The 27908-nt window shown below is 40.6% G+C and overlaps 2 protein-coding genes across 3 annotated transcripts in view; both read right to left on the bottom strand.

Moving 5' to 3' along the window:
- LOC148426224 (uncharacterized) overlaps window positions 1-27908 on the bottom strand; it is a 304347-nt gene that overhangs the window by 4885 nt on the left and 271554 nt on the right. The gene's annotated exons all lie outside the window — the stretch shown is intronic.
- pou3f1 (POU class 3 homeobox 1) lies at window positions 26431-27867 on the bottom strand. Its single transcript, XM_088409375.1, has one exon. The coding sequence runs from the start codon at window positions 27677-27679 to the stop codon at window positions 26495-26497; it is 1185 nt and encodes a 394-aa protein (XP_088265501.1). The 5' UTR covers window positions 27680-27867; the 3' UTR covers window positions 26431-26494.

Below are 27908 nucleotides of genomic sequence, written 5' to 3'. Positions count from 1 at the left end.
GGGCCATGATGATGATGATGAGTCGTGAGGTGTGGGAGAGGAGCCAAAATGCTGTGCATAGCTAATGAGGAGCGCTAGCTAGCGCCAAACAATCCCGCCATCCCTTATCGCTCTCTCACCCCCCCATTCGTATTCCCTACCTTATGTTTATTTTCATTTCTTCACCCACCCATCATTATCACATTGAAAATTTCCTGTAAATTTCATCATTGAAAACAGTTGCTTTCTCATCGTACTTTAAAAAAAAAAAAAAGAAAGAAAATCCTGGTTCGGTACACGTTGGTAACAGGAGGGGTGCTCAGCCCCCGAAGAGGTAAGATAAATTTAAAATGTGTAAATTTGACCACAAAATTCATATTTATAAAAGAGAAGCATAACACTTTTTGGTTTTAAGCGTCCGAACATTTAACTTTACTAGCACTTTAACATGCTCAGGCTATACAGCTAGCTTCAATTCGTTAGCTTGTCGGTAGCTTTTTGGCTTTAATATTAACACACACACAGACTACCGTATACAGCTAGCTTCAATCCGTTAGCATGCACGCTTTACTAGCACTTTAACATGCTCAGGCTATACAGCTAGCTTCATTTCGTTAGCTTGTCGGTAGCTTTTTGGCTTTAATATTAACACTTGCACAGACTACCGTATACAGCTAGCTTCAATCCGTTAGCATGCACAGTGAATAGAGCTAGCTTGAATTTGTCGCACTTTAATTTTAATAACAAACAGGATGTAAAGCTAGCTTGAATTTTTTAGCTTGTCTGTAGCACTTTGACTTTAATATCAGCATGACATACAGCTAGCTTGACTCCGTTAGCTTTTCTGCATCAGTTTGTTTATAACATGAAATTGTGTACAGGCTAATATAGCTAGCTTCAATCTGTTGGCTTGTAAAGGGTCTCACATTCATTTTTAGCGTGGGCCACATTGTTTGGCCACAAAATTTGAGAAATTTTGAGAAAATTTGAGATGCCGGGAAAAAAAATATCATCAGAATGCGGTTTTTGCTGTAACTACAAGTCAAAAGTTTTGTCCATACAACTTTATGGGTTCACTGGCAACGCTTTATAGTAGTACGGTTTGCTCTCCTACGATTGGTCATCTGGGGATTGTTGGAGGCCAATAGCCTATTAAAAAAAAATCTCTCTCTCTCCAGATATATACATATATATACATATATATTTGTGACTAAAACAGTGGTCCTAAAAACAATCCTCCAGGCGTAATCCAATCGGAGAGATATTCAGAAAGGAAATGGCAAATGGGAATGTAGTCAACTGGTGTCAAGATAGCATATATATAAAAAAAATATATCATAAGAATGTGGTTTTCACTGTAACTACAAGTCACAAGTTTTGTCTATACAGCTTTATGGGTTCACTGGCAACACTTTATAGAAGTACGCTTTGCTTTTGAGGCTGTCCTACGATTGGTCCATCTGGGGATTGTTGAAGGCCTATTTAAGCCTATTTAAAAAAAAAAAAAAAAAATATATATATATATATATATATATATATATATATATATATATATATATATATATATATATATATATTAGTGACTAAAACAGTGGCCCTAAAAACAATCCTCCAGGCGTAATCCAATCGGAAAGATATTCAGAAAGGAAATGGCAAACGGGATCGTAGTCGACTGGTGTCAAGATAACAATTCCTCGTGACGACAGCGCAAACACCCCACTTACAAGGTTTTAATCTCAACATCCACACGGGAAAACGGCACGTCATTAAACCCCACCATCTGCGCCGCGCCATCTTGTACCCCGCACCCCGATTTTTTTTTTTCTTCCTTCCCCAGTCTCACCGGCAATCCCGACCAGCGTTCCCGTTCCCCCTTCTTGGGAAACGCGAACGCATTCCCCTTTCATCCGCTCTTAGAGGACAAACATCAGTCCCATCTCGCCGGCCATCCATATTCATGAGCCGCTTATAAATATCTGATAGCGGCGTGCGCTACAGCTGTTTAGCTGGCGAGCTGCACAAACAAGACTCGGTGCATGCGTTCTCGCGCTAAAAACTGGTCAGAGACGCCGGGTTCCCGAGTGGCTCCGCCCCCTCGCCGCCTGATAGCATCGGCTCATTGCAAGGATATCTGCGGTGTTAATTAAAGCGTGACTGCAAAAAAAAAGAGGGAAGAATCTTTAAGTGGCTTGAAGTATTTACCGTTTGTTCCACTGACAGGCCTCGCGCTTATCAGCGCGGCGAGATAACCAGTCAGGAGACAGCGCCTTCTCAAAAGGCCTGACTAATCGCTTTGGCCCCAACATTAGTTACACACGCAATCTAACATTAACATTAAAGGGGAGATATTACGGAAAATTGACTTTTTAAAGCTTGTAAACAAATGTTTGCGTCTGGAGAGTGGCCTCCAAGAGTGAAATGGAATGACTTGGAAAGGGGGCGGGGCTCTGACGAAGGACGGCGTGAGACCAGCGAAAAAAAGGAAAAAAATCATTCATTCATTCCAAATAGTTGTCAAATAATTGATGAATTTTCCAAGCTTTAATCATGTTGCTTTCAAGAAGACAGTTTGGTCAAATTCCTCTTTGTTAGAAGAAATTCTATCCTGGACACAATGGCGAACGTAAACTGACAGTTTCCCTTTACCATCCAGTATAATTGAATCATCAAAATATTAAAATTGTTTCAAAATGGGGTACAAGCTTTCTTTCATGGCGGCTTTCGGCTGCGAATTTTCTTCACTTTGACTTTGACGGAGACCTCGTCGCTCGATCGGCAGCGTCGGAAGCGTTATTTCCTTTTTACATAATTCCCCCTCATCCTCACTGTAATCCAATTTGATGTCATGTTTGCCCATTTTGTTCGTGGTTAACCTTTCGTATTTGGATAGAAAACCATGTAATGTAAAGTTATGTATCCATTCCTTTGCTATTTACGAGGCAGAAGGCTTCCGGATCACATCTACCGATGCTGATTGCGAGGACGGACGAGTGTCTTGGATTTGGAATGACAAAATCCTTGCTATTGGCCTCGCGGTGCACTTCGGAGTAACTTTTCTCTCCTTCTTTGACTTTGTTTTATTTACCAATAGCGCACCGCTTCAAGTCGCTCCTCAAACTCATTAAGAGCGGCAGAGTTGCTGATGCCGGCAAGAAAAAAAAATTGCGCATTTGGCTCGGGCCTGAAGGATGTCTTTGTTGTTTTTCCAATACAAATAGATGGAGATTTGAATATTGCTCCTCTCCAGTGTGAGTGTGTTTATACTGTGTGGTTATGTGTGTGTAATCACAATCTTTTTCCGTGAGCTGAACTGGGGAAAAAAAAAAAAAAAACAGCTTTTTGTCCCGTTGTATTCCGTCACTATGCTAGGTTTTGGTCTAAGTCAGCGGTTCTCGAATGGGGTACGTCAGATTTTCACAAAGTTTCCGTGGGTGTTGGCCAATCTAATTTAATTCTGTGACAGGAACAGCACAATTGTCTTTTCAAATTAAGAGCAAGTTAATTGGATCACAAACCAACATACTGTATTACCAAATTGTGTAGTAGTGACTAAATTTCTCATAATCGCTTTGCTTTATTTGTCAAATTTTAGAGGGAGGCGCTGCATCATTAGTGATGCAATTTTCCGGCAAACGTGCTAGAAATAAAACACAGGATTTTACACCACATTTTACAAATTTTACAGAGCAAGTTAATTGGATCACAAACCAACATACTGTACTACCAAATTTTGTAGTAGTGACTAAATTTCTCATAATCGCTTTGCTTTATTTGTAAAAATTTTCAAATTGAGAGCAAGTTAATTGGATCACGAACCAACATACTGTATTACCAAATTGTGTAGTAGTGACTAAATTTCTCATAATCGCTTTGCTTTATTTGTCAAATTTTAGAGGGAGGCGCTGCATCATTAGTGATGCAATTTTCCGGCAAACGTGCTAGAAATAAAACACGATTTTACACCACATACCTTCTGGAATTGCTGAATCAAATGCAGCTAGCTATACCACTATATAATTCTATTTTTTTATAAATCAGGCATGGATGATGCAGTACTGTTTTCAGTATAATTTTTCATCCAGACGAATTTTGCACTAGTTATGGGGTATATCACAAAAAAAAAAAAAAAAACATGCACATGAGATATATATGTATAAGTAGTAAATACTTGTCTTCAACCAGGATATGTAACTGAGATTTAAATTTAAATGGTCCGGACAGGACAAAATGGCAGCTCTATGCGGTAGATAAAACTATAGATTTTTCCGCGTATGAATTTTTCCGATTATCGATCTGCTTATTATAAATGCAACATTCATCAGAATACTGTGTTTAAACCCGTGGCGGAACATAGAACATATTACTGTCATGAACATTTTTTACTTGCCTTACGGTTAGCATTTCACACCAAAGGGAAAGCATTGAAAATAAGACAAGTGAGCTGAAATTTCACCCAGATGATAACAACATGTCAAATTTCAACACGACACGGCCATTTAGTTATCGCACTACCAGGAGTGCGCCGATTCTTGGCCAAAATACGCTGAGAATGATGTGGAAACAAATGACCCAAAAAATGGTCCAAATACTGCATACGCCCTGTAAGAAATAATGCGGAAGCGTCATTTCGTGGGACGACGAGGTGAAGCACTCAACAACCGCATTGCCTGGGCAACAGCCTTCCGAGGAAAATCTCTTTCATTGTTGCAGCGAATTGCGAACGTCCTTGCGCATAATGCTGCCAATGTTTGGTCAGGAACGAACATCAGCGGCCTAAGTGACCGGCGTAGAGGTCAACGCGCCGCGCGACGGGGGCTATGAACCTCTCCCTGCTCATCACGGAGTCATCTATCAGCGCAAATATGCGGGCGCTAAGCAACCTGTACATGCATTAGACGGTCCCCATTATCATAATGGGCTGCTTTTTAATATGGCTAATCGGCTGGCACGACCTTGCCCGTTTGCTCTGCAGGTAAAAGGACCCAGATGACGGCGAATGGACATATTTAGAGGCTAAAGGACCATTAGGGACTTTCAGCAGTTCCGGGCCCCCGTCGGACGCATCGTAAAAGGGAAAACGAGATGGGCAAATGGGTGCATGACAACAAACGAGGACGGGAAATTACAATAGATGCATACAGGCACAGAGAATCCCGTCTTCTTGGACACGGATTTACGACGTCGGCGTGGGCGCTATGTGGTAGTGGCTGGGGGGATTGGGGGGCAGAATTTGAAAAATTTGCCTCCGCAAAACTGTAGTGGTTAACATTTTGCTTTTTGTCTGAGCCTTTGTAATTGTGGACAAATGATCCCAGGAGTGGGACAATAATGTTTTTATGGGACTCCAAATGTTGAGCTCAACAGGGTCATCGTGGGAGTGTAATGGCCAACACGTGGCCCGGCTTGAACTCCGCCCGGCCTGGCCGTCGATCGGGAGGGAGGGCCGGAGGAGGAATGGGAAGAAAGCGAGGACTCGCCCCTCTGGGTCATGCCAACAAGTGCTCGCTTTGTTCTCATGGGAGACAACAGCCACTCAGAACGCCAAGAACATTAATGGCCAAACAAGAGCCAGACTGGGTCTTGTAAACTGGAGAGATAATATTTCCCTGTTGAAAATCCGTGCCTGGGTAGCCCACGCCCTGGCATCCGATGAATAAGGCCTTCCGGCTTCGGACAACTTTTCCTTTGTGTCTCTCTGTGGACCTTTTGGATACTTACTGTCTCCGATATGGGTCAGAACTGAGAGATTCAAGATTGAAGACTTTGGTCCCGAGATCAGTTTGTGCCAAGCGATGGGACTAAACAGAGTTTGACCCAAGTCTATTCAATCTGTTTTTTGGACGGTTCGAGCTTGTTAAGTCAAAATTTCATTGCCTTGTACTTGTGCAGCTGTCATGATCATAAAGGCTACCTACCTACCTACTGAGTGACCGACCGACCTACCTATACTACCTACCTACCAACATATCTACCTACCTACCTACCTATTAACCTACTGTATCTACTTACCTGACCGACCTACCAACATTCTATATCTACTTACCTTACCTATCTACCTACCAACATACTGTATCTACTTACATTACCTACCTACCAAGATACTGTATCTAATTACCTTACCTATCTACCAACATATCTATCTACCTACCTACCTACCAACATATCTACCTATCTTACCTACCTACCAACATATCTACCTACCTACCAACATACTGTATCTACTTACCTTACCTACCTACCAACATATCTACCTACCTACCAACATACTGTATCTACTTACCTTACCTACCTACCAACATATCTACCTACCTACCAACATACTGTATCTACTTACCTTACCTACCTACCTTACATATCTACCAACATATCTATCTACCTACCTACCTACCTACCTACCAACATATCTACCTATCTTACCTACCTACCAACATATCTACCTATCTTACCTACCTACCAACATATCTACCTACCTACCTACCTACCTACCTACCTACCTTCCAACATATCTACCTACCTACCTACCTACCTTCCAACATATCTACCTACCTACCTACCTACCTTCCAACATATCTACCTACCTACCTACCTACCTTCCAACATATCTACCTACCTTACCTATCTACCAACATATCTACTTACCTACCTACCTACCTACCTACCTAGCTACCTACCTCCCTACCTACCAACATATCTACCTACCTTACCTACCTACCTACTTACCTACCTACCTTACCTACCTACCAACATATCTACCTACCTACCTACCTACCTACATATCTACCTACCTACCAACATATCTGTCTACCTTATCTACCTACCTACCTACCTACCTACCTACATATCTACCTACCTACCAACATATCTGTCTACCTACCAACATATCGGTCTACCTTATCTACCTACCTACCTACCTACCTACATATCTACCTACCTACCAACATATCTGTCTACCTTACCTACCTACATATCTACCTACCTACCTACATATCTACCTTCTACCAATGAAAGAACGAATGAATGATCGGTCCAAAGTGAGATACAGGACACATACAGACACAAATACAGACGACGTGTCGTGAATCTGATAGCCAGCTGCTGCTCGTACTGACGGATGTATTTCAGGCCCACGTGCGATCCATCTCTCTCCGGCTGACGTTTGTCAGCGAGCATCAGTCACGTCGATGGATCTGACATGATGCCGACAGAAGCGAGAGAAGCCTCATTCGTTCAAATGACTTTTTTCAGGGTACGTGAGGGGTTGCGCCGGTTTTGTTATGAAGCTGATGGGAGTGCCTGACTTCAGTAGTACATACAGTACTTAGCAGTTAACTGTGTATTTGGATTTTTTTTAAAGGTTTTATACATGGCAATAGGGGGTGGGTTACTGCTAATTGAGATGTTGAAGAGGGTGTGAGCTAATGAAATCTACACATCACTTTGAGACACCTGCAGGTGTCCTGTCAACACTTTCAAATTAAGTGGCTGTTGTTGTTACGATAGTAGTTAGCATTTTTCACCCCCTGTACCCACTGGGATTTTTTTTCCTAACTTAGTAGCAGTTTTGGTTGAGGGGGGAAAAAAGTAAAGGTGCTGCGCCATCTGTGTCTGATTTATTAAATTTCTCTCGGCTTTTTTATTCAACGATTACAGAAAAGAATTTGTGTACCATCTAATTTTTGTGTTTTGCTTCATCTGTTGGAAAATCGTGTCACTAATAGAACTGCACAACTAAGTGAATCTTCAAAAAATAAATGCATTTAGTGTTTTGCAGAAAAGTCGCTATAAAAAGTTTTGGCAATCGGTTGCTAAATGTTCAAATTAATTTGCTTTCAATTTAAAAAACAAAACAAAACAAAAAACTGCTCTTGTCAAAAAGTATTAAATTACATTTGTGGATTCCAGGGGGGACTCTCATGTATCGCCAGACAAAAAACAATATGTGACATCTGTGTCTGATTTTTTAAACTTTAAAACTACATTTGTAGTGGTACCTCCTGTTGTAGTTTATTCTGCAACTCCAGAATATAGCTTGTTTAACAATTTTATGTTTAATATTTTAAAATTGCATCACTAATAGCGATGGCATCTGTATAAAACTTACAGAACAAAAGCACTAATACGTGAAATAATAATAATAGTATATGAATAAATAATAAAATAAATGAAAAAATCAACTAAATAAAACAAAAATAACGCAATAAAAAGGAGCAAATGTTTTGCAAAGAGTCACTGTAAAAAATTTAGCAAAAAGTTATTTCATTTTCCAATTCATTTGCTCTTAATTTGAAAAGAAACCTGAACTGTTCCTGTCCATAAGGATTAAATTAGATTGGCTGATACCTGCAGGAACTGCAGTAAAATCTTATGTACCCCCTGAAGTGCCCCACATACCCCCCTGGGGTATTCATCCCCTTATTTTTGTTACTTTTTGGTATGCTTGGAAAAGTTGGCGCGCCAACTCGTACTTTGTCGACGCTCCAATATTTTTTCACAAATCCGATAAAAATAAATGTCCGTCTTCAGGGACCACGCCGCAATTTCAGCATCACATCCCTGACAAGCAAAATGAAGCTCATACGATTGACAAATCCGCACGTGATTCTACCGCACAGTTCGTTCACTTGTGAAATTGATACAGCCTGGCACAATGAACCCACAAAGGAGGGCGCTCCTTTGGGTCAGAGGTCGCCGCGGGCCACCCACGTCACCGCGGCGCAATAAGCCAGCGTGGAATGCCAACGGGGTCGCTCCGCTGCGAAACCTCGGGGGCTCGTCACCCAACCATTGTGACACACCCGGGCAGGCTGAGCTATGCGCCGCCCCCGCCGGCCAATCTGCCAAATCAAAAGCCCCCCCTCCTTACCCTCCCCCCTCCGCCCCAATCAATCCCATTCACGCCAAGCCGCACATGGGCGTCGGCACACAACGGCCATCTATGATGCCCTTCTGATTCTCTGCTGTGGCATTTCGCAGCAGAACTTTAGCCCGCGTGTGCGTATGTGAACGCTTGCGCAGCGGGGGGGGGGGGGCTAAGGCCTCGGAGGGGTGACAATCGCTGCGGTGCAGATGTCCTCTCAACTAGAAAGCACTTCATGAATGGAAACTGTTGTGATGGTCATGGGGAAATGCGCTGGAGGCCTGGCCTACGCACCCCCGTCATATGAATGGATGGAATTCCACGCCATCAACAATGTGGCCCCTCTACTACGCTTTCACACCCACGCCTTCGTCTTCAGCTTTTTTATGTGGCTCTATAATTTAGATGGTTAATTGTCACGCTGATATTGCAAGTAACTTCAAAACTGTTTATTGGTACTTTTCACATGGATTGCATACATTAAAACGGTGGTTCTCCACATTTTTTCAGTGATGTACCCCCTGTGAAATATCTTTTCAGCCAAGTACCCTTTAACCAATGCAAAACTTATAACATGTCATCAGTGTCTGATTTATTCAAGTTTAGACCAGAAGAAATCTGTAGTCAAAAAGAAATGACTTCATTTCTAAATATTTTCCACAGAAAATAATTCATATATGGTGTCAAACCTGTTCTAAAAGTAATTATAAATAAATGTTTGTCTACAGAAAAATATTCAACATAAAGTCTCGTTTTTGGGGGTTACAGTAGAGATTTGTTCACAAAAATAAATAATTAATGTATGAATAAGTATTTGTCCCATTAAAAAACAAAACAAAAACAAAAAAAATATATAAACCTATAAATATATAAATAAATGTTTGTCCAAAGAAAAATACTCAATTGAATTTTTTCTTTTCGCATCATAGTTTTGGGATCATAACATTGTGTCAAACCTGTTCTGAAAATGAATTCATTCTAAATATTTGTCCATAGAAAAATATTAATCATTAAACGTCCTGTTTTGGGATTACCGTGCAGATCTCTTCACAAAAAAGCATTAATAAATCGTTAACAATTAATAAATATTTGTCCACAAAAAATAATCAACATAAAGCATCAGCTTTTGGGAATACAATACTTAAAAATGTCCTGTTTTGGCATCGTAGTAGAAATGTGTTCACAAAACTAAATCATGAACTTGACAGGTAACGAGTGGTGGCACAAAACATGTTGTGTCGAACCATTCTAGTATGCGGGACAATCTGGCTTTTTACAATAATGAAATTGAATAACCTACGATAACATAAAATGAGTTTTATGAACTTCAATTTTCCTGAAACAATTAATTAATCCAACAGTTATTTTTGAATGAATTTTGAATGTTTGTTTGATTTAAAATAAAAAATATTGAATAACCCCTGAAGTTCCGTCAAGTATCCCCATTTGAGAACCGCTGCATTAAAAGAATCTAAGCCCTAATACTAACGATACAATACCTCAGATACTTGTTTTTGTCAAACGTTTAATGTCAGGCACCCTGTTATAACTTTCAAAGTACCGTATTTTCCGCACTATAAGGCGCACCCTCAATTAATGACATATTTTCAAACTTTTTCCACATATAAGGCGCATCGGATTATAAGGCGCACCCTCAATTAATGACGTTTTCAAACTTTTTCAATCACAATATAGTAATACTCAAAGTAATAACAATAATAACCCAAATAATAACTCTCAATAGCATAATAACTCAGTCAATATTACCAACCTTGTTCAACTGTAAACACGCAAAAGAAACAGGTAAAATTGATCAATTTATTCCCCATCTACGAATCCCAATCTCAATATTGATCCACATATAAGGCACACCTGATTATAAGGCGCACCACCAGCTTTTTTAAAAAATTAAGGCTTTTAAGTGCGCCTTATAGTGCGGAAGTTGAGTTGGTTCCACCTATTTTTCCCCGCACACACCATAAAACCAAATCCCATCTAGCAATATGGCATAAACACCATTCATGGCGCCGTCCGCCTGTTGTGCCGCAATTTCACACCACTGGGCGTAAGCGCAGAGTAAACATCCAAAGGAGGAGAGTAGGAGCTGCAAGCATCACAGTTATTGTTGCCACTTAATGCCATGCGCACCCATCAACACATCCATATGGAATCCAGCCGAGAGGGCGACGGGACAAAAGCAAGCATTGTGGCGCTTGGATCGGATCGGCGAATCGTACCCCCCCACACCCAGATGGCGCAACCGCTTTCTAGTGACGTGAGTGGTCCCTGCTGGGAACTACCTGGCATTTGTCAGGCTCCTATTGTTTTTTTTGGAGCCATGTGCTGGCATTTTTGTGAATGATGATGCTTGACGGATGCCGATGAGGGTGGGAAGGAGGTCACGGGGTGACGGGACATTTTGGAGTGACGGTCTAGGTGTGTGTTTGCAGGGAGGGGCACGGGCGCGCTTCTGAGGGCAAACGCCGATGGCCGTGTCAGGGGTGAGTGATAACTGCTCTTCTCAGCACTGCGAGGTGGGATGAGATGGATGGGAAGCACCCCGGGCCCGCTTGCGCCCGCCTTCTTCATTTACGTATTTTTATTGGCTCTTTTTCTGTCTGATGGAGTTGATCAGCTTTTTAGGGCCAATTTTAGGGGGAAGTTATATATTTTTTTTTCCCAATGCATTTTAATGGCAGGCAAATTTGGGCCATCCATCAATCCATTCATTGCATTAATCCAGTGTTTCTCAACTATATTTTGCCAAGCCCCCCCTAGAAAAGAGAACCCCCCCTCCCCCGTCGATGCACCGAATATAAATAAGATTATTATTGATGAAAACTGTTTAAGTATACCTACTCGTGTATCCTTTTTAACATTAATAACAGAAAAACGCAATATAAATCAACTTTCAACAACTGTTTATTATTTTTATTGTGTTATACGGGTTATAGCTTAGTCTAAAACGAAAAAAAAAAGAAGCAAGTGCACGAAAGTGCCTGAAACTAAAAGAAAATGATGAAAATTATGAGTTTATTGCAATTACATTCCACATGACAAAATCAAAGCCTTTTTCCTGGGATCATACGTGCCCCCCCGGCATCACCTCGCGCCCCCCCCAGGGGGGCCCGCCCCACTATCTTAGAAGCACTGCATTAATCTGTTAATTGCTCGGGTTGGCCGCGCATTAAATAAATTGTTTATCAGCGTTTATCATCAGCTTTTGGGAATAAAATACTTAAAAGTGTCCTGTTTTGGCATCGTAGTAGAGATGTGTTCACAAAACTAAATCATGAACTTGACAGGTAACGAGTGGTGGAGCAAAACGTGTCGAACAGCATTATAAGGCGTATAGAATAGAAGCCACAAATTACAGAGCATTTAGCATCACGTGGAGCATACGTTTGCATCAGCGAGCGTTCAAATGTAACATATGTGAACTAAGAGGAAAACAATAGCATAATATGTGCATGTAGACTATAGGTGCAGAACATACCGCGCTATAAAAAGCCTGACGCAGCTTTTCCTTTTGATGGGACCTGACTTTTCACGGCCGCTTCTTTTCATGGCTCCCCCTCACATGCGAAGGCTTTGTGGGTTCAGCGCTGGGCCGCTTGAGAAACACCCCTGAGAGAAGCGGCTGCAACCTGCCCGCTGTCTTTTCTCAGCCTTCAAACGCGCCTCGCACTTCAGGAGGGAGGCAACCCAGCTAATGCGAGGAGGCACCGAGACCTTCGCCCAACACCGCGTCGCTGATTGAGACGGGGGGAGGGATCTTCGGGGCCTTTTCCACATATGCCGTACTAGCGGGCGTCAAAGTTCGTCTTTCCTAACGGTTTTTCAATGCAGGAAGAATTTTTTTTTTCAATCGGGTAACCGGCGCATGGACGAAAATAAATAAAATATTTCAACGCAGAAATTAATGAATTAAAAATAAAATGAATTCAAAAATATAGAAAGAAAATAAATAAATAAATACAAAACATGGACTATTTTTCGATGAAAATGAGTAAAATATATAAATATATGAGTAAAAAAACTCAAATAAAATATTTCAATGTAGAAATAAATACAAATGAAATAAATTACAAACGTATAAATGAAATGAAATAAGGAATAAATAAATAGATAAGTAAATACAAAAAGAGGACTATTTTTCAATGAAAATAAGTAAGATATGTAAATATATAACTAAAAAAATCTTAATAAAATATTTCAATATAGAAATAAATACAAATAAAATACATTAAAAACATATAAATGAAATGAAATAAGGAATAAATAAATAGATAAGTAAATACAAAACATGGACTATTTTTCGATGAAAATGAGTAAAAAATATAAATATATGAGTAAAAAAAACAAAATAAAATATTTCAATACAGAAATAAATACAAATAAAATACATTAAAACATATAAATGAAATGAACTAAGGAATAAATAAATAGATAAGTAAATACAAAACAAGGACTATTTTTCAATGAAAATAAGTAAGATATGTACATATATAACTATAAAAACAAAAAAATTCAAGATAGAAATTAAAATATATATAAACATAAAATCAAATAAATGAATAGATAAATAAATAGAAGACAAGGACTATTTTACGATGAAAATAAGTAAAATATATCAATAAATAAAAACTAAAATAAAATAAAATAGGTGGATAATACAGATAAGTAGATGATAGTTGGACAATCACAAAGACATTTTTTTGATGAAAATAAATAAAATATTTAAATAAATATAGAAAAAAAATGGAAAGGAATGTAAAGGATGGATGCTCCAATAAATTTGCTCTCAATTAGCAAAAAAAAATGCAAAAAACAAAAAAACAACATATATATATATATATATATATATATATATATATATATATATATATATATATATATATATATATATATATATATATATATATATAAATTGTATTTAAATTAATAAATTATATTATAAGTTATACACTGTCAATGTATAACTTACCCGCAATTTGGGTAAGCGTTAAAATAGCATCATTATTCTCCAGTTTTTGTTTCATTTCTTCAAATGTGAGTTTAAAACCTGATGAAATAAATGCGTACAAAGGTGCCACTGTAATGCATTTGTTTTTTTGCAATGAGTTACTTCATGTTCCAATTAATTCTCTCTTAATTTGAAAAGAAAACGATTAGATTTGCAGATTTTTTTTTTCTTTTCTTAATTGAGATCCTAAAATTACGCGAGGATTCGGTTCATCCCTCCATAAGTTTTGGAACTGCGGCCATTCCACTGATCTGGGAACTGCAGCGGTTCCAGACATCTATTTGGGGTTCGGCTCTTATGGAGAGACGACACACCTGTGAATGATTTTGGGTACGGCATCATTCATGTCCCGGCCATCATTTGAAGAAATGCAGTGATGGTGTCAATCCAAAGGGAGTTTTGCAAAAGCAAGACTTTGAATCTGGCTGGGTGCACCTTTTTGCAGTGGCCCCCGGGCGTGCAAACGCGGACTCTGCATATTACGCCGTACGCTGATGAAGTGACCTCCTCGCATCTCCGGGGGCATGCTCATCTTCGGCTTCCGTCCCCTTATATCCACACCTCATAAAGCACACATATGGGCAAGAGAGCTGTTTTGTCACTCAGTTGGTTTAGTAATGGCAACGCGAAGGCCCCGGGGCCACCATTTAATTGCTTTGGCCCCCGCGCGCTCCGAAAGAGGTGCCACGCCAATTAATCCCCTTAGTACTGCGCTGCGTCCCGCCCCCCTGGCAGAGGCGTCCCGCAGGGTCGGGAAGCGCCGCTGACAACAATGGCTACCACCTCCACAAGCTCCGCCCCCCCCTTCCCATACTCGCTGCACCTTTCTTGTGGCTATGCAAGCGCCCTCATTACAAAAACCGCATCAATTATAGATTGAATTAAAGTAGCAAAACGGAGCGATATACAGCAAAGAAAGTCATAATGCACTCAAATGTCTTCCTCCAAATGTGGGTTTCATCTTTCATTAAATGCTACAGAGAGGAAAAAGCAAATTGAAGTCTCACAGTGATTACTCAGACATCCGCGGTGAGGTGCGTTTTCAAAGTCTGAAGGGCATAATTACCGCTTTTGCGTCAGCTACCGGAAAAGTAAAAGGATACAGATGAGAGGAATTGACTTTTTGATGTCAGGATTTCACATTAGAATGCTGCCGCTCCACGCTTGAGCTAAAACATTGTCTGCGTTGGACAGAAATGGAATTTTAACTACATTTAAAAACACTATCTATCTATCTATCTATCTATCTATCTATCTATCTATCTATCTATCTATCTATATATATATATATATATATATATATATATATATATATATATATATATATATATATATATTTATTTATTTTTTTATATATATATATATATTTTTTTTTTTATATATTTTTTTATTTATATTTATATATATATATTTTCTTATATATTTATTTTTTTTTTTTTCGAAAATACAAAAATGTTAAAAATTTCATTTTAACTACATTAAAAAAAAGACAGTTAAAATAAATATACAGTAGTTTTCAGAATTTACCTTTAATGGTAAATTTATACTAAATGCCACAAATTTGTTTGTTAAAAAATGTGTACGCAGTCTATTTGATGTATAATATTTATTTCTGTACTTATTTATTGCAAATGCGAAAGATTAAACAGTTAAAAAAAAGAGAAATGTCATTAGAAAAGTTTACAAACATTCAACAAAGCACATAACCCTGTTTTACAAAAATTTATAAGTAAAACTAAATCTTATCTGCACATTTAACTCCCCCCCCCAAAAAAAAAAAAAAAACTATCATACCACCCACCCTTGGCTAAAAACACTGTGAGAATAATGTGGAAGAAAATGACCCCAAAATTACATCAAATAAATTTCCCATCACTGAAAGAAGACACCCGGGAGCTGAAATTTCACCCAGCTGAAAATTCAACTTGGCACCACCCACCTAGCTATCACACTACCATCCTTTGGCTAAAATCCTGCCAGAATGATGCGGGAGAAAACGAGCCAAAAATGATCAAAATACCGCACGGGGTTAATTAAGGTCATCTGAAGAAGAAGCCAGCACCTTGAATCAACAGATAAATGGAGCGAAGCTGCAGGCAGGCTGTGGCATCTACAAAAGCCATGATGGTCCTCAAAGACTTTAAGTAATGAGGAGAGCCCAATTAAAAAGCGCCCCCCCCCCTTTTTTTTTTTATCATCCCGGCTCGAAGTCCTTCTGTCTTGTTCTCCTCCGGCGCCTTGTTATTGATCACCTTTAACCCGCGTGTCAAAACTAGCATTTAGGCTCATCCCTGGGGGCGCGCGTGTGTCGATGGCACCCTGCCCCATAAATCATTAGTGGGCGGGGCCGGCTTGGCTTTCACACACGCACACGGAGCCCGACCCCGCACCCGGCGGGGTCGAGGGTCATCGACGGTCCCATGGATTAACGCCCAGACGACCCCCCTCGCTTAGCCCCTTGCCCCGCATCCAACCTGCTTCTATTCCCTCGCGCCTTCAGCCGCTGGGAGCTTTTTGATTTTTAAATAAGACGAAAGGTCGATTTCCACCGTTCCAGTGCGCGATTGTTTCGCTTTTGTTCGGCGCCAATCAAAATATGTCCTTGAAATTATGATACTGGGTCTACTGCGCCCTGGACACGAAAACAATTTGTGGCTCCTATTCTACACGCCTTATAATGTTGTGCGCCCTATATATTAATAACTTTGTAGCTTCTATTCAATGCACCTTATAATGCGGTGCCCCCGTACATTAAAACACTTTGGTGCTTCTAGTCTATGCGCCTTATAATGCGGTGCACCCTATATATGAAAACGGTTTTAAAATACGGCCTCAATTGAAGTTGTGCCTTATAATCAGGTGCGCCTTATAATGCGGTGCGCCCTAGACACGAAAACAATTTGTGGTTCCTATTCTACACGCCTTATAATGTTGTGCGCCCTATATATTAATAACTTTGTAGCTTCTATTCAATGCACCTTATAATGCGGTGCCCCCGTACATTAAAACACTTTGTAGCTTCTAGTCTATGCGCCTTATAATGCGGTGCACCCTATATATGAAAACGGTTTTAAAATACGGCATCAATTGAAGTTGAGCCTTATAATCAGGTGCGCCTTATAATGCGGTGCGCCCTAGACACGAAAACAATTTGTGGTTCCTATTCTACACGCCTTATAATGTTGTGCGCCCTATATATTAATAACTTTGTAGCTTCTATTCAATGCACCTTATAATGCGGTGCCCCCGTACATTAAAACACTTTGTAGCTTCTAGTCTATGCGCCTTATAATGCGGTGCACCCTATATATGAAAACGGTTTTAAAATACGGCATCAATTGAAGTTGAGCCTTATAATCAGGTGAGCCTTATAATGCGGTGCGCCCTAGACACAAAAACAATGTGTGGCTTCTATTCTATACGCCTTATAATGCTGTGCGCCCTATACATTAATAACTTTGTAGCTTCTATTCAATGCACCTTATAATGCGATGCCTCCATACATTAAAACACTTTGTAGCTTCTAGTCTATGCGCCTTATAATGCGGTGCGCCCTATATATGAAAACGGTTTTAAAATAGGCCATCCGCTGAAGTTGCGCCTTATAATCAGGTGCGCCTCATAGTGCAGAAAATAAGGTATAGGGCTTTGTAATCGGAGGTGTACTAATGAACCTCGTAGCCATCAACCAATCCTAAAGCTATCAGAACACAGCTCTGTTCCCTCTTTTCTTGCAGGTGGTACGTTCCCAAAAATACTCAAGTTTTCAGCGAAGGACATACACCAATAAACGCTTGCTTGTAAACCCTCCTTAAGAAAACAATAGTCTTGTCTTTAGGATGAATCTATAAGGACCGCAATTACGCCACCTTATGTTTACATTGAATTTGCTCCCTTTTGAATATCCTTAAAGCACGCGAGGCCCCTCGAACACACCGCGGTATGCTCAATGCCACGTCTCGGCACTGCAAGGCCTCTGGTCTTTTATCATTTCTTTTCGCTCCCTCTCTCGTCGGCCTCCTCTGCGAGGAGCAACCTTGTTATTCAAGACGGAAAGGTGCTTTTTGCTTATAGCTAACAAAAGCCGAGCTGGAATGAGAAAGAAGAGAAAGGGGGGTGGAGCGAGGGCAACCTTTAGCACGGGGGGCCGCCATGTTCTTTTCTGCGCGCCAATTAACTCTGCAACCTTGTGCGGGCAAGTCGAAAACGCTTTGTCAGCTGCGCCGTGCGGCTGGAAAAGTCTTAAAAGGTCCAAATTGCACTGCTATTATTATGAAAGCAATTATGTTAAGATTACTTTGTTTACGTGAATGTGTTTTCTCAATCAATGCTGGCAAAAATATTCACTAGTGAAATTTCAAGACATTTTTTTGCTGGTCCATCAGTCGGCTGATGGAATTACCGCCTTTTAAAATAGTAATAACGATAATAAATCATAAAATTCTGATCAAATACGTTTTTTTATGGAGTGTAGCTGACTCCCTTGACTAATTTTTACCTAATGTAAGTCAATTGAGCACTGCAGTGCTAACTGTAACCATTGGATGGCAGTGTTTCCATACTTACAACACAGCTATTACCTACGTCAATTCTAACTGAAGAATGGAAGTCAATCTTTCAATGGCATCACCAATATTTACATAGACCTAGCACACCATATTCTGTTGGCTTTGAAAAGTGAGTGAAAATGCTAAATGGCCTTAGAAAAATTGTAAATGGTAAAGTGTGCAGTGTTTTTTTCAATCATCCAAATTTAGTCGATGTGTTTAAGATAAAACAAACTAATAAGATACTACAATGCCTTATGTGTGTTCCTTATTTCTTTTTAAGAGGTCTGACATTTTATGTTGATTGTTTTTTGTGGACAAATATTTCTCAATAATAAGTTCACAATTTATTTTTGTGAACAGATCTCTACTGTTTCCCCAAAAGATGACGCTTTATGTTGAATATTTTTCTGTAGACAAAAAAAAAAAATCGGGACAACTATTTCTTAATAATTAAATTCACGATTTTTTTCGAACAGGTCTGTACAGTAATCCCGAAAGATGACCCTTTTAAGTGAATATTTTTGTATGTAGACAAATATTTATTCATAATTATTTCTTTGTGAGAATAGGTCTGACACTTTAGGTTGATTATGTAAATGAAGTTTAAAAGGGTCTAAAGATGAATAAATCAGACGCTGATGGCCCGTTTTAAGTCTTTTTTTTTTTTTTTTCACCCAAAACTGCTTTGCACTGGTTAAGATGTACTTGGGTGAAAACATCTTTCACAGGGGGCACATCACAGATAAAAGGTTGAGAACCACTGTTCTAATGCTTACAAATACAAAATGTCATCAACTGGCACCGATGTTATAAAAGTTATAATTACCGTATTTTCCGCACTATAAGGAGCACCTTCAACCAATGGCAAATTTTAAAATGTTTTTCAGACATAAGGCTCGCATTATAAGGCGCATAGACTAGAAGCTACAGTAGAGGCTGAGGTTGCGTTAAGCATCCACTAGATGGCGCCATGCTAAAGCTATGCTAAGCTAAACTATGTTGTCCACTGGGTTGGCAACGTTTTTGTTTTGGAGTGGTTGCGTTAAGCATTCTCTAGATAGCGCTACGCTAAAGCTATGCTAAGCTAAACTATGCTGTCCAATGGGTGGGCAACATTTTTGTTTTGTAGTGGCCGGGGTTGGGTTAAGCATCCACTAGATGGCGCTATGCTAAAGCTATGCTAAGCTAAACTATGCTGTCCACTGGGTGGGCAACATTTTTGATTTGTAGTGGTTGCGTTAAGCATTCTCTAGATGGCGCTACGCTAAAGCTATGCCAAGCTAAACTATGCTCTCCACTGGGTGGGCAACATTTTTGTTTTGTAGTGGCCGGGGTTGCGTTAAGCATCCACTAGATGGCGCTACGCTAAAGCTATGCTAAGCTAAACTATGCTCTCCACTGGGTGGGCAACGTTTTTGTTTTGTAGTGGCCGGAGTTGCGTTAAGCATCCTGTAGATAGCGCTACGCTAAAGCTATACTAAGCTAAACTATGCTGTTCACTGGGTGGGCAACATTTTTGTTTTGTAGTGGCTGGGGTTGCGTTAAGCATCCGCTAGATGGCGCTACGCTAAAGCTATGCTAAGCTAAACTATGCTGTCCACTGGGTTGGCAACGTTTTTGTTTTGTACTGGCCGGGGTTGGGTTAAGCATCCACTAGATGGCGCTACGCTAAAGCTATGCTAAGCTAAACTTTGCTGTCCACTGGGCGGGCAACGTTTTTGTTTAACAGGCCCGATTTACGATTAATTCTCCCCTCTTGAATTTCTGGTAAAAGTAAAAGCGTGCGCAGCTGCCGGAAGGCAAGACGGCAAGATAGAACTGTTAGTCACTCTTGACAGACACCTGAGGCGGTATAAAATGTCCCTCAAAGGCGTGGAAGAGGCAGACGGGAGCGCCTCTCTTCTTCAAACGCGGGGGAGCGGAGAGCAAGTTTGTGAAGATGCACTTGTGTGTACACCCCCCTCGCGCTCTTCCAGGAGGCCCGAGCACATGAAGGAGAGAGAAGGGCGGGGCGGACCCACATGGCTACAAGGCCCGCTATCATAAATAACACAAGAGCGCTCGGCTCTCCATTCTCCCCGTCTCCTCCGGTTCACCGCCGGAGCGTTTCATATGGTAACGAGGTGTTTCTCCGTGTGGCCACATTGTTGCCCACCTTTTCAAGTGGCTCCGAGGAGGAAACCTTGAGCTGGGGGAAGAGAGGGAATTTTTGATGAAAAAAGGCATTATTCGACTTTTTTTTTACCCCCCCCCCCTCTAAAAGCACCCCCCCCCCCCCCTCAATATGGGACCTGAGTATTTATTACATAAACGGTGAAAAGGAGAATCGAGATATGAGAACACTGAGGGATTCGTTCCCTTTTTTTTCAGCTGGGATCACATCAATCGTGTCGCGGGAGGAACCCACGCAATCGATCGCCGTTTATTTAGCGCACACGCTAGAGGTCGACAAATCTGACCCGCGGTTCTGAGGTTCTGGGTTCGAGTCCCCGTCTGAAGTGGAGTTTTTGAAGATGGCACAATTCTATTTACAGTATTATATATAATATATTTATATATTTATTATATATCAAGATATTTGTACCATGTTAAGTAAAGAAATGGTCAAATTCTTCCTAAGTTTGAATTCTTCTTAAAAAGTCACAGTGTCCCATAACTGGTGAGCTATTTTCAGACCCCCCTGCCCGTTGTCTTCAAAGAAGCAGCACGTTGACTCGACTCTAATCATATTGTCTCTAGTTTAGGAAAATAAGGAGTGTCTCTTTAAAATCAGGGTCAATCATAAAACTGATTATCAGGCCATAGCTATCTCCCTTAGTATAAAAACTATTAAATTTATTAGCATTAAAAAACATCCAATATTTTGTCACAGTAGTTCTCAACCTGTTTTGTTTTTGTGATGTATCTCCTGTGAAATATTTTTTTCCAGTCAAGTCCCCCTCAATCAGCACAAAACATATTCGGATTTAAAGAAAAAAAAAAAGAAAAATAGTGGCTTATTTATTATACTTTGAAACTACTGTGCAGTATTATCATTTTTTATGCATTATTTCTATTATTTATTTATTATTTAGATTCATTTATTTATACTCCGGTATGCAGTATATTGATTTTATGATTATATTAAGTACTTAATATTAATTTTATATATTTCATTATTTTATAACTCCAGTCTGTTCCCAGAAAAATAACAAATTAAATAAATAATAAAATAATAAAAACCAAAACAATAAAAACATCTGTATAAAATTGAACAAAATGTAACAAAATAAAAGCATAGAAAGTTTTGCTAAAGATGTTTGAACCTAGCACTTTCTATTCATTTTATATTTTATTATTTTATAATCCAGCAGCTCCAGAAGATAGTGCCGGCGACACCATGTGCTGCCAGAAAAAAAACAAATTAAATCAATAAATTAAAAAAAAAATGTATCAAATTGAACCAGGACATAGAACGCTTTGCAAAAGGATCATCATACCACCATTTAGTAATAAGTGTCTTCATGTTCCAATTCATTTGCTTTTAATTTGAAAAGAAACCGAGAATCCTCCTATCGCTGGCATAAACTCCGGCACAAACCCTTTTAAAATCTCACGTTGCACCTTATTTGAGAAACGCCGCTTTACGCATTATGAGAAAATGCTGTTGCAGGCAGATTGGACGCATTTTTTTCCCCTCAACATTTTGATTCTTACGCGCTGGCGGAAGCGGCCGATTAGTTCGACGGAGAATAAGATTAACAAGGGCATTTTTGCATATGTTTTGAAAATCAGATCAAATCAATTTCGTGGAGCAGATGATGTGACTGATCCTCCTAAAGGGAAACGTGAAGACATTTAACACAAATAATAAAAGATGAAGCAGAAAACACATTCAGTAGGCCTTGAAAAAAAAAATCGGAATGACTAAATACTTAAAGGCCTCCGACAAGAGGATGATGTGGATTCCCGGGAATCCTAAGCAGGTAGCGAGCGGCGCGCCCCGTTATTCTCCATATTTCCATAATTGCCGGCATTGTGGTGTCATTAATAGCAGGCGATGGCGCATAATACGCTTAATGTTATTTATCTGTCGGCGGAGAGCTGGATGCTGCTAATCCTCATTCATTTGCTGTGGATCAATGCAAATCCGCCAGTGTGAGTGAAACCCCCCACACCCCCCCGACACACACAGCCAATGGTTCCTGATGTATTTTCCCACCATTAACCAGTCATAATCCCCGCTAATCATCACTAATCCACATCCCTGCTGCATGCGCTCGTGAGATGACGATGCTTGCTTTTTCAGAAAGGTGGCGCTCACGAGACACTTCAAGTGTGAGTGTACTATCCGTGCATAACTGACTTGATTGCGTATTAAAACTTATGTCCATTTTTCACGAGTGAAATATCGTTCCATTAAAATGTATCATCCGTCACGTGACTCACTGTGGTGAGCCCTGATAGGACAAGATGAAAGGGTTAAATGGTATATATAAAAAAAAACATCTGTGGTAAAGTAAGATAGAGCAGTAAGACACAAACCCCCCCCCCCCCCCCCCCCCCCCCCCCATGTAATCATAAAATATTTAATTCAACAAAAAAGAAAGCACAGTTGGGTCAAATTTAAACCAATTATAAGTCAAGAAAGGAAAAAACGAATATTTGAGTCAATTGTATTCAACCTTCTAGAATTGTTTTCTATGAAACAACCTTTTTTAAGATTGTAATAAAAGTTTGTGTCAGAAACTTGCTTCAAAAGGAGTCCTTCTTTGACACATAATACATTTCACGTTTTACCAAACGTTTTTAGAGTGCTGTGTTAAATATTTTGCCCTGGTTGGGCAACAAGAAGAAAAACGTATTTATAATTTATGTACATTTAATTTCACGTATTTAATCCATATATTTTCAATGTACATTGATGAAAATCTATTAAATAATCCTAAAATAATAATGCGTATCGTTGAACATGTTTACATAATACTAAATACTAGGTAAATACTAGTATATATGTTGTATATACTATATATAGTTACATAAAGCATACAAACTGTATTCTCTACCTCTATCTTTAAATATATATATATATATATATATATATATATATATATATATATATATATATATATATATATATATATATATATATATATATATATATATATATGAAAATACAATATGTACACTGTGCCTTCCTCTTTATAGTTTGCATGTTCTCCCCTAGCCTAAGTGGGTTCTCTCTGGGCACTCCGGCTTCCCCCCACATCCCTATATATATATATATATATATATATATATATATATATATATATATATATATATATATATATATATATATATATATATATATATATATATATATATATATATATATATATATATATATATATATATATATATATATATATATATATATATATATATATATAAATTTTCCTCAGAATGCTCGACAGTATATAATAATAAGTAAAGGCAATTCAAATGAGGGTTTGTTTGGATGCTCCCGCCGCCGTTATTCTTTAGATGAATTTAAAGAAGTGTCCAGTGAGTATGCAAAGAGTCTCAAAATTGTTTTTTAAGAAGACTTTCCCAAGTTTTGTTGCGTAAACACGTGATAATGTTCAGCGTTTTTCATGTTTCCTAACGCTTGTGGAGCGCTTATCACGCAGTACCACCGTTGAACCAGATGGGGGCGCCTGTGCTTCACTCTTGAGAGTTTGGCCTGCTATTTCCGAGTGGAGTTGGGACCACTTGAGCTTGTGCAAACACACACTTTTTTTTTTTTCAATCTTCATCCCCTCCTTTGCTTTTTAGCGTGTTTCAATCACTAACTTTTGTATAGAAATTATTCATATTGTGCTGCTTTTCTTCCGCATTAAGGAACAGAATCAGTGGAGAAAACAGGATAAATATAAGCTTAGCACACGATTAATTGGATACTTTATTTAAAAAAAAAAAAAAGCTTTTGACTGACGTTGCGAGTCGCGATGAACAATGCAAACATAATCAAGAATGATATTTTTCCCGCCCCCCTTTACTTAATCTGTTTCAAGCGCGCGGATGTCTTCAAAGAAACGGCTAAAATATGAAAGATGAAAACAACACGCGCATATGCAATTATTTAATATGCTTTTGTTTTATTTGCAATCACGCGGTAAATCGAAAATAAAGGTGCAGTTTGCGAGGGAAGGATTTTCTGCAACATTCGACGATAAAGACCAACGTTCGGTCACAAATATTTTATTTTTTAATGCGTAACGTAACAAACGTACCGTTTATTTTAAAGTCGCCTATGCAAAAAATTACTAACCACATTTACGCATGCCACAGAACGTTGACGATGGATTTCGATGAAATCCCAATCTCAAATGATCAAATGATTAATAATTTCAACATTTGGGAGTAAATTAAAGCATTAGGAGGCCGAGATTTCCTTCAACTTGGAGGCCTTTTGAGATGAATAATTTTCTAATTTAGATTTTCTTTTATTTTCAGGTAAATAGCCTGCAGACACCTTTACGATTAGAAAACAATTTCACATGCTTGCAGCATACAAAATGTCGTTACGCACGATTAAAACGCGCCTAATTGTACCGCTCCACGCGATTATTATCGTCAGTCAAAACTCTAAAAATTCGATACGTCGCACAACTCAATAACAAATTCGTGACGCAAAATAATAATAATCAATAACAACACGTTATTATGAAACGTTGAAATCAATTTTCAATGCGGCCTGTCGTGGTGCAAGCCCAACAAAAGAAAGAACAGCAAAACAGAGATATTTTTTTCTTGTATATACGTTTTTATGTAAGTAATAAAATATTACTATAACATAAATAGAAATGTGACTTTGCAGTCTACATTTTGGAGAGCAATCAACGTACAACCAAAGAAGAGACTGCAACAAATAGATTAAAGAAAACAACAACAGAGCTAAACGAACAAGAAAAAAACACGTTGAAGAAATAATAAATATATATTTATAAATGAGTCATCAATAAATCAAAAATCATATTAAAATATCTTCTGGGATATTATTAGTAAGTGTACAAAACTGCCCGGGAAAGAAAGAAACAAACAAACAAAAAAAACATATTTCAGAACAAATACAAGTTTTACATATTGGACATATTTACACATTTTTCTCTAAAATCATTTTTTTTTTCAACATTTTTTTTCTTGGAAAAAAATCCTTCAACTGTCTGGTGTATAGCACTGCTCTTTTTTTGTTTCTTTTTTGGACTGCTTCATAACACACAAAGACGTCAAATAAATACGATTTGAAAAGGAGAACAAAAATAAAACAAAAATCCCATTCGCCGCGTTGCCTTCAAGGCCCCGCGGCTTTTTAAGTGTCGGAGAAAGTCATGTTTCGGTCGGGGGGGTTGGAGGGGGGGGGGGCACTGAAAGTTACCTGAGTTGCTCCAACTTGCCGTGGTGGTGAGGGGCAAAATGTGTGAAAGTTGTTTTGACAATAAAAAAGTAAGTGCTCCATGCAAAAAAAAAAAAAGAAAGATTCGTTTTTATCGTCTGCTTGTACAAATTGCGACGCGTTTCAAAAAATACAAACGAGGAGCGCAATCAGGATCGTGTTCGTCCTGGTGCACTTGAAATATTTGTCAATTTCTCACCTCCCAAATTTTGACCCTGATGAGCTCCCGTCGCAAATTTCCAAAGCCCCCCAAAAACACGACACTCGGGTTGAATGGTTTGTGCGGAGGAAAATAAAAGACACAACTAATAATAACAAGCAAAAAAAAAAAAAGTTCGTTCAGTGCTGACTTTTCATCTCCAGTGTTTTTGTTTGTTTTTGCAGGCGTGTGGTGCGTTCACGGTCCCCCCTCAAAAAACGAGGAGATGCGGATTCTCCTTCCATCTATAATTTCGGTAAATAAATCTGCGTCTCGCTTTAAATGGAATATTCGTCACTTTTTTTTGAACATGAATTCCCAATGCTAAGTTGAAAAACTGCACACAACGTCCCCCCTCCCCAAAAGTCCGGAATAGCGTAAACTCCACAAAGTCCACCCCCCCCCCCCTTTTTTTTTTTTTTTTTTTTTTTTTTTGTTTTGGTCAGGAGCCCGCTACGGGAGTCAGTCAGTGCACGGGGCTGTGCAGCGAGCGGTGCAGCGGGGGCGTCTCGGCCTGGGAGTACACGTCGTCCATGTTGGGGTGCGGGACCCCCACGGGCGTCATGCGCTTCTCCTTCTGTCTCCGGTTGCAAAACCACACGCGCACCACCTCCTTCTCCAGCTGCAGCGTGCCGGCTAAAGTGCTGATCTCGTGCGCCGACGGCTTGGGGCACTTGAGGAAGTGGTTCTCCAGCGCCCCCTTGACGCCCACCTCGATGGAGGTGCGCTTCTTGCGCTTGCGGCCCTGCGCGGCGATCTTGTCCAGGTTGGTGGGGCTGCCCGTGTTGGAGTCGGTCTCCTCCAGCCACTTGTTGAGCAGCGGCTTGAGCTTGCACATGTTCTTGAAGCTGAGCTGCAGCGCCTCGAAGCGGCAGATGGTGGTCTGCGAGAAGACGTTGCCGTACAGGGTCCCCAAGGCCAGGCCCACGTCGGCCTGGGTGAAGCCCAGCTTGATCCGCCGCTGCTTGAACTGCTTGGCGAACTGCTCCAGGTCGTCGGAGCTGGGCGCGTCCTCGTCCGAGTGCTCCTGGGGGTGGCCGAACGCCTGCTGGGGGGACTCCATGTGGCCGTCGTGCAAGGCGGCCGAGGCGTCGTCGTGGAGCGCCTCGCGCATGCCGTGGTGCGGGGAGCCCAGCATGGCGTTCAGGTTCGTGTAGCCCGGCTGCGCGTAGACCAGCGCTTGGTGACCGCCGCCGCCTCCGCCGCCGCCGCCTCCGCCCCCGCCGCCGCCGCCGCCGCCTCCTCCGCCGCCTCCCGACGCGGGCGACAGCGGGGGCAGGTGGTGCCCGCCGCTCGCCGGGGCCCAGGCGGCGTGGTGCGCGCCCGGCGTCTGCTGGTGCACCAGGTGCGCCCGGTGGTGGAAACCGGCGGCCGTCAGGTCCTCCCGGCCGCCTCCTTTGTGGTCCTGCTGGCCCAGGTGCGTGCCGCTGGACCAGTCGCTGTTGGACGCCGGCTGCAGCCACTGGTGGTGCGTCAGGCTCATGGGGTGTCCCGTGTTGGTGGCCGCCAGCCCCTGCAGGTACTCGTGGTGCATCATCTTCTGCACCTCCCGGTAGGTGGTCCCCTGGTGCATGCGGTCCGAGTCCGGGTGCATGAGCGGGTTGGACGGCAGCGAGTTATTCCGCGGGATGTACTGAGCTGTTGTCGCCATGGCTCCGACTCGCACAAGTGACGCGCGCCTCGGAGCTCTGCGGGCTTTAGAGCCCCGGTCGGCGTCGGCGGATGCTCGGGGAGGTCTTGGGCCGGCCGCAGGACACGCCTCCGCCGGCCGAGCATTGGCTCCGCTCCGACGGAGGCCCGCGGGGACGCGCGCGATAGGCGGAGGATGGGGGGACGCGCGTGCCCGCCCGCCGAGCTTTTTTTTTTTTCTCTCCTCCGAC

Source organism: Hippichthys cyanospilos, chromosome 3 (assembly GCF_059441005.1).
Source record: "Hippichthys cyanospilos isolate Australia breed blue-spotted pipefish chromosome 3, RoL_Hcya_1.0, whole genome shotgun sequence".
Classification (NCBI taxonomy): Eukaryota; Metazoa; Chordata; class Actinopteri; order Syngnathiformes; family Syngnathidae; genus Hippichthys; species Hippichthys cyanospilos.
This window is presented reverse-complemented; position numbering and strand designations above follow the sequence as displayed.

Bases quoted from the DNA above. Each gene is read 5' to 3' on its own strand.
- pou3f1 (XM_088409375.1), bottom strand. From the start codon at position 27,679: ATGGCGACAACAGCTCAGTACATCCCGCGGAATAACTCGCTGCCGTCC.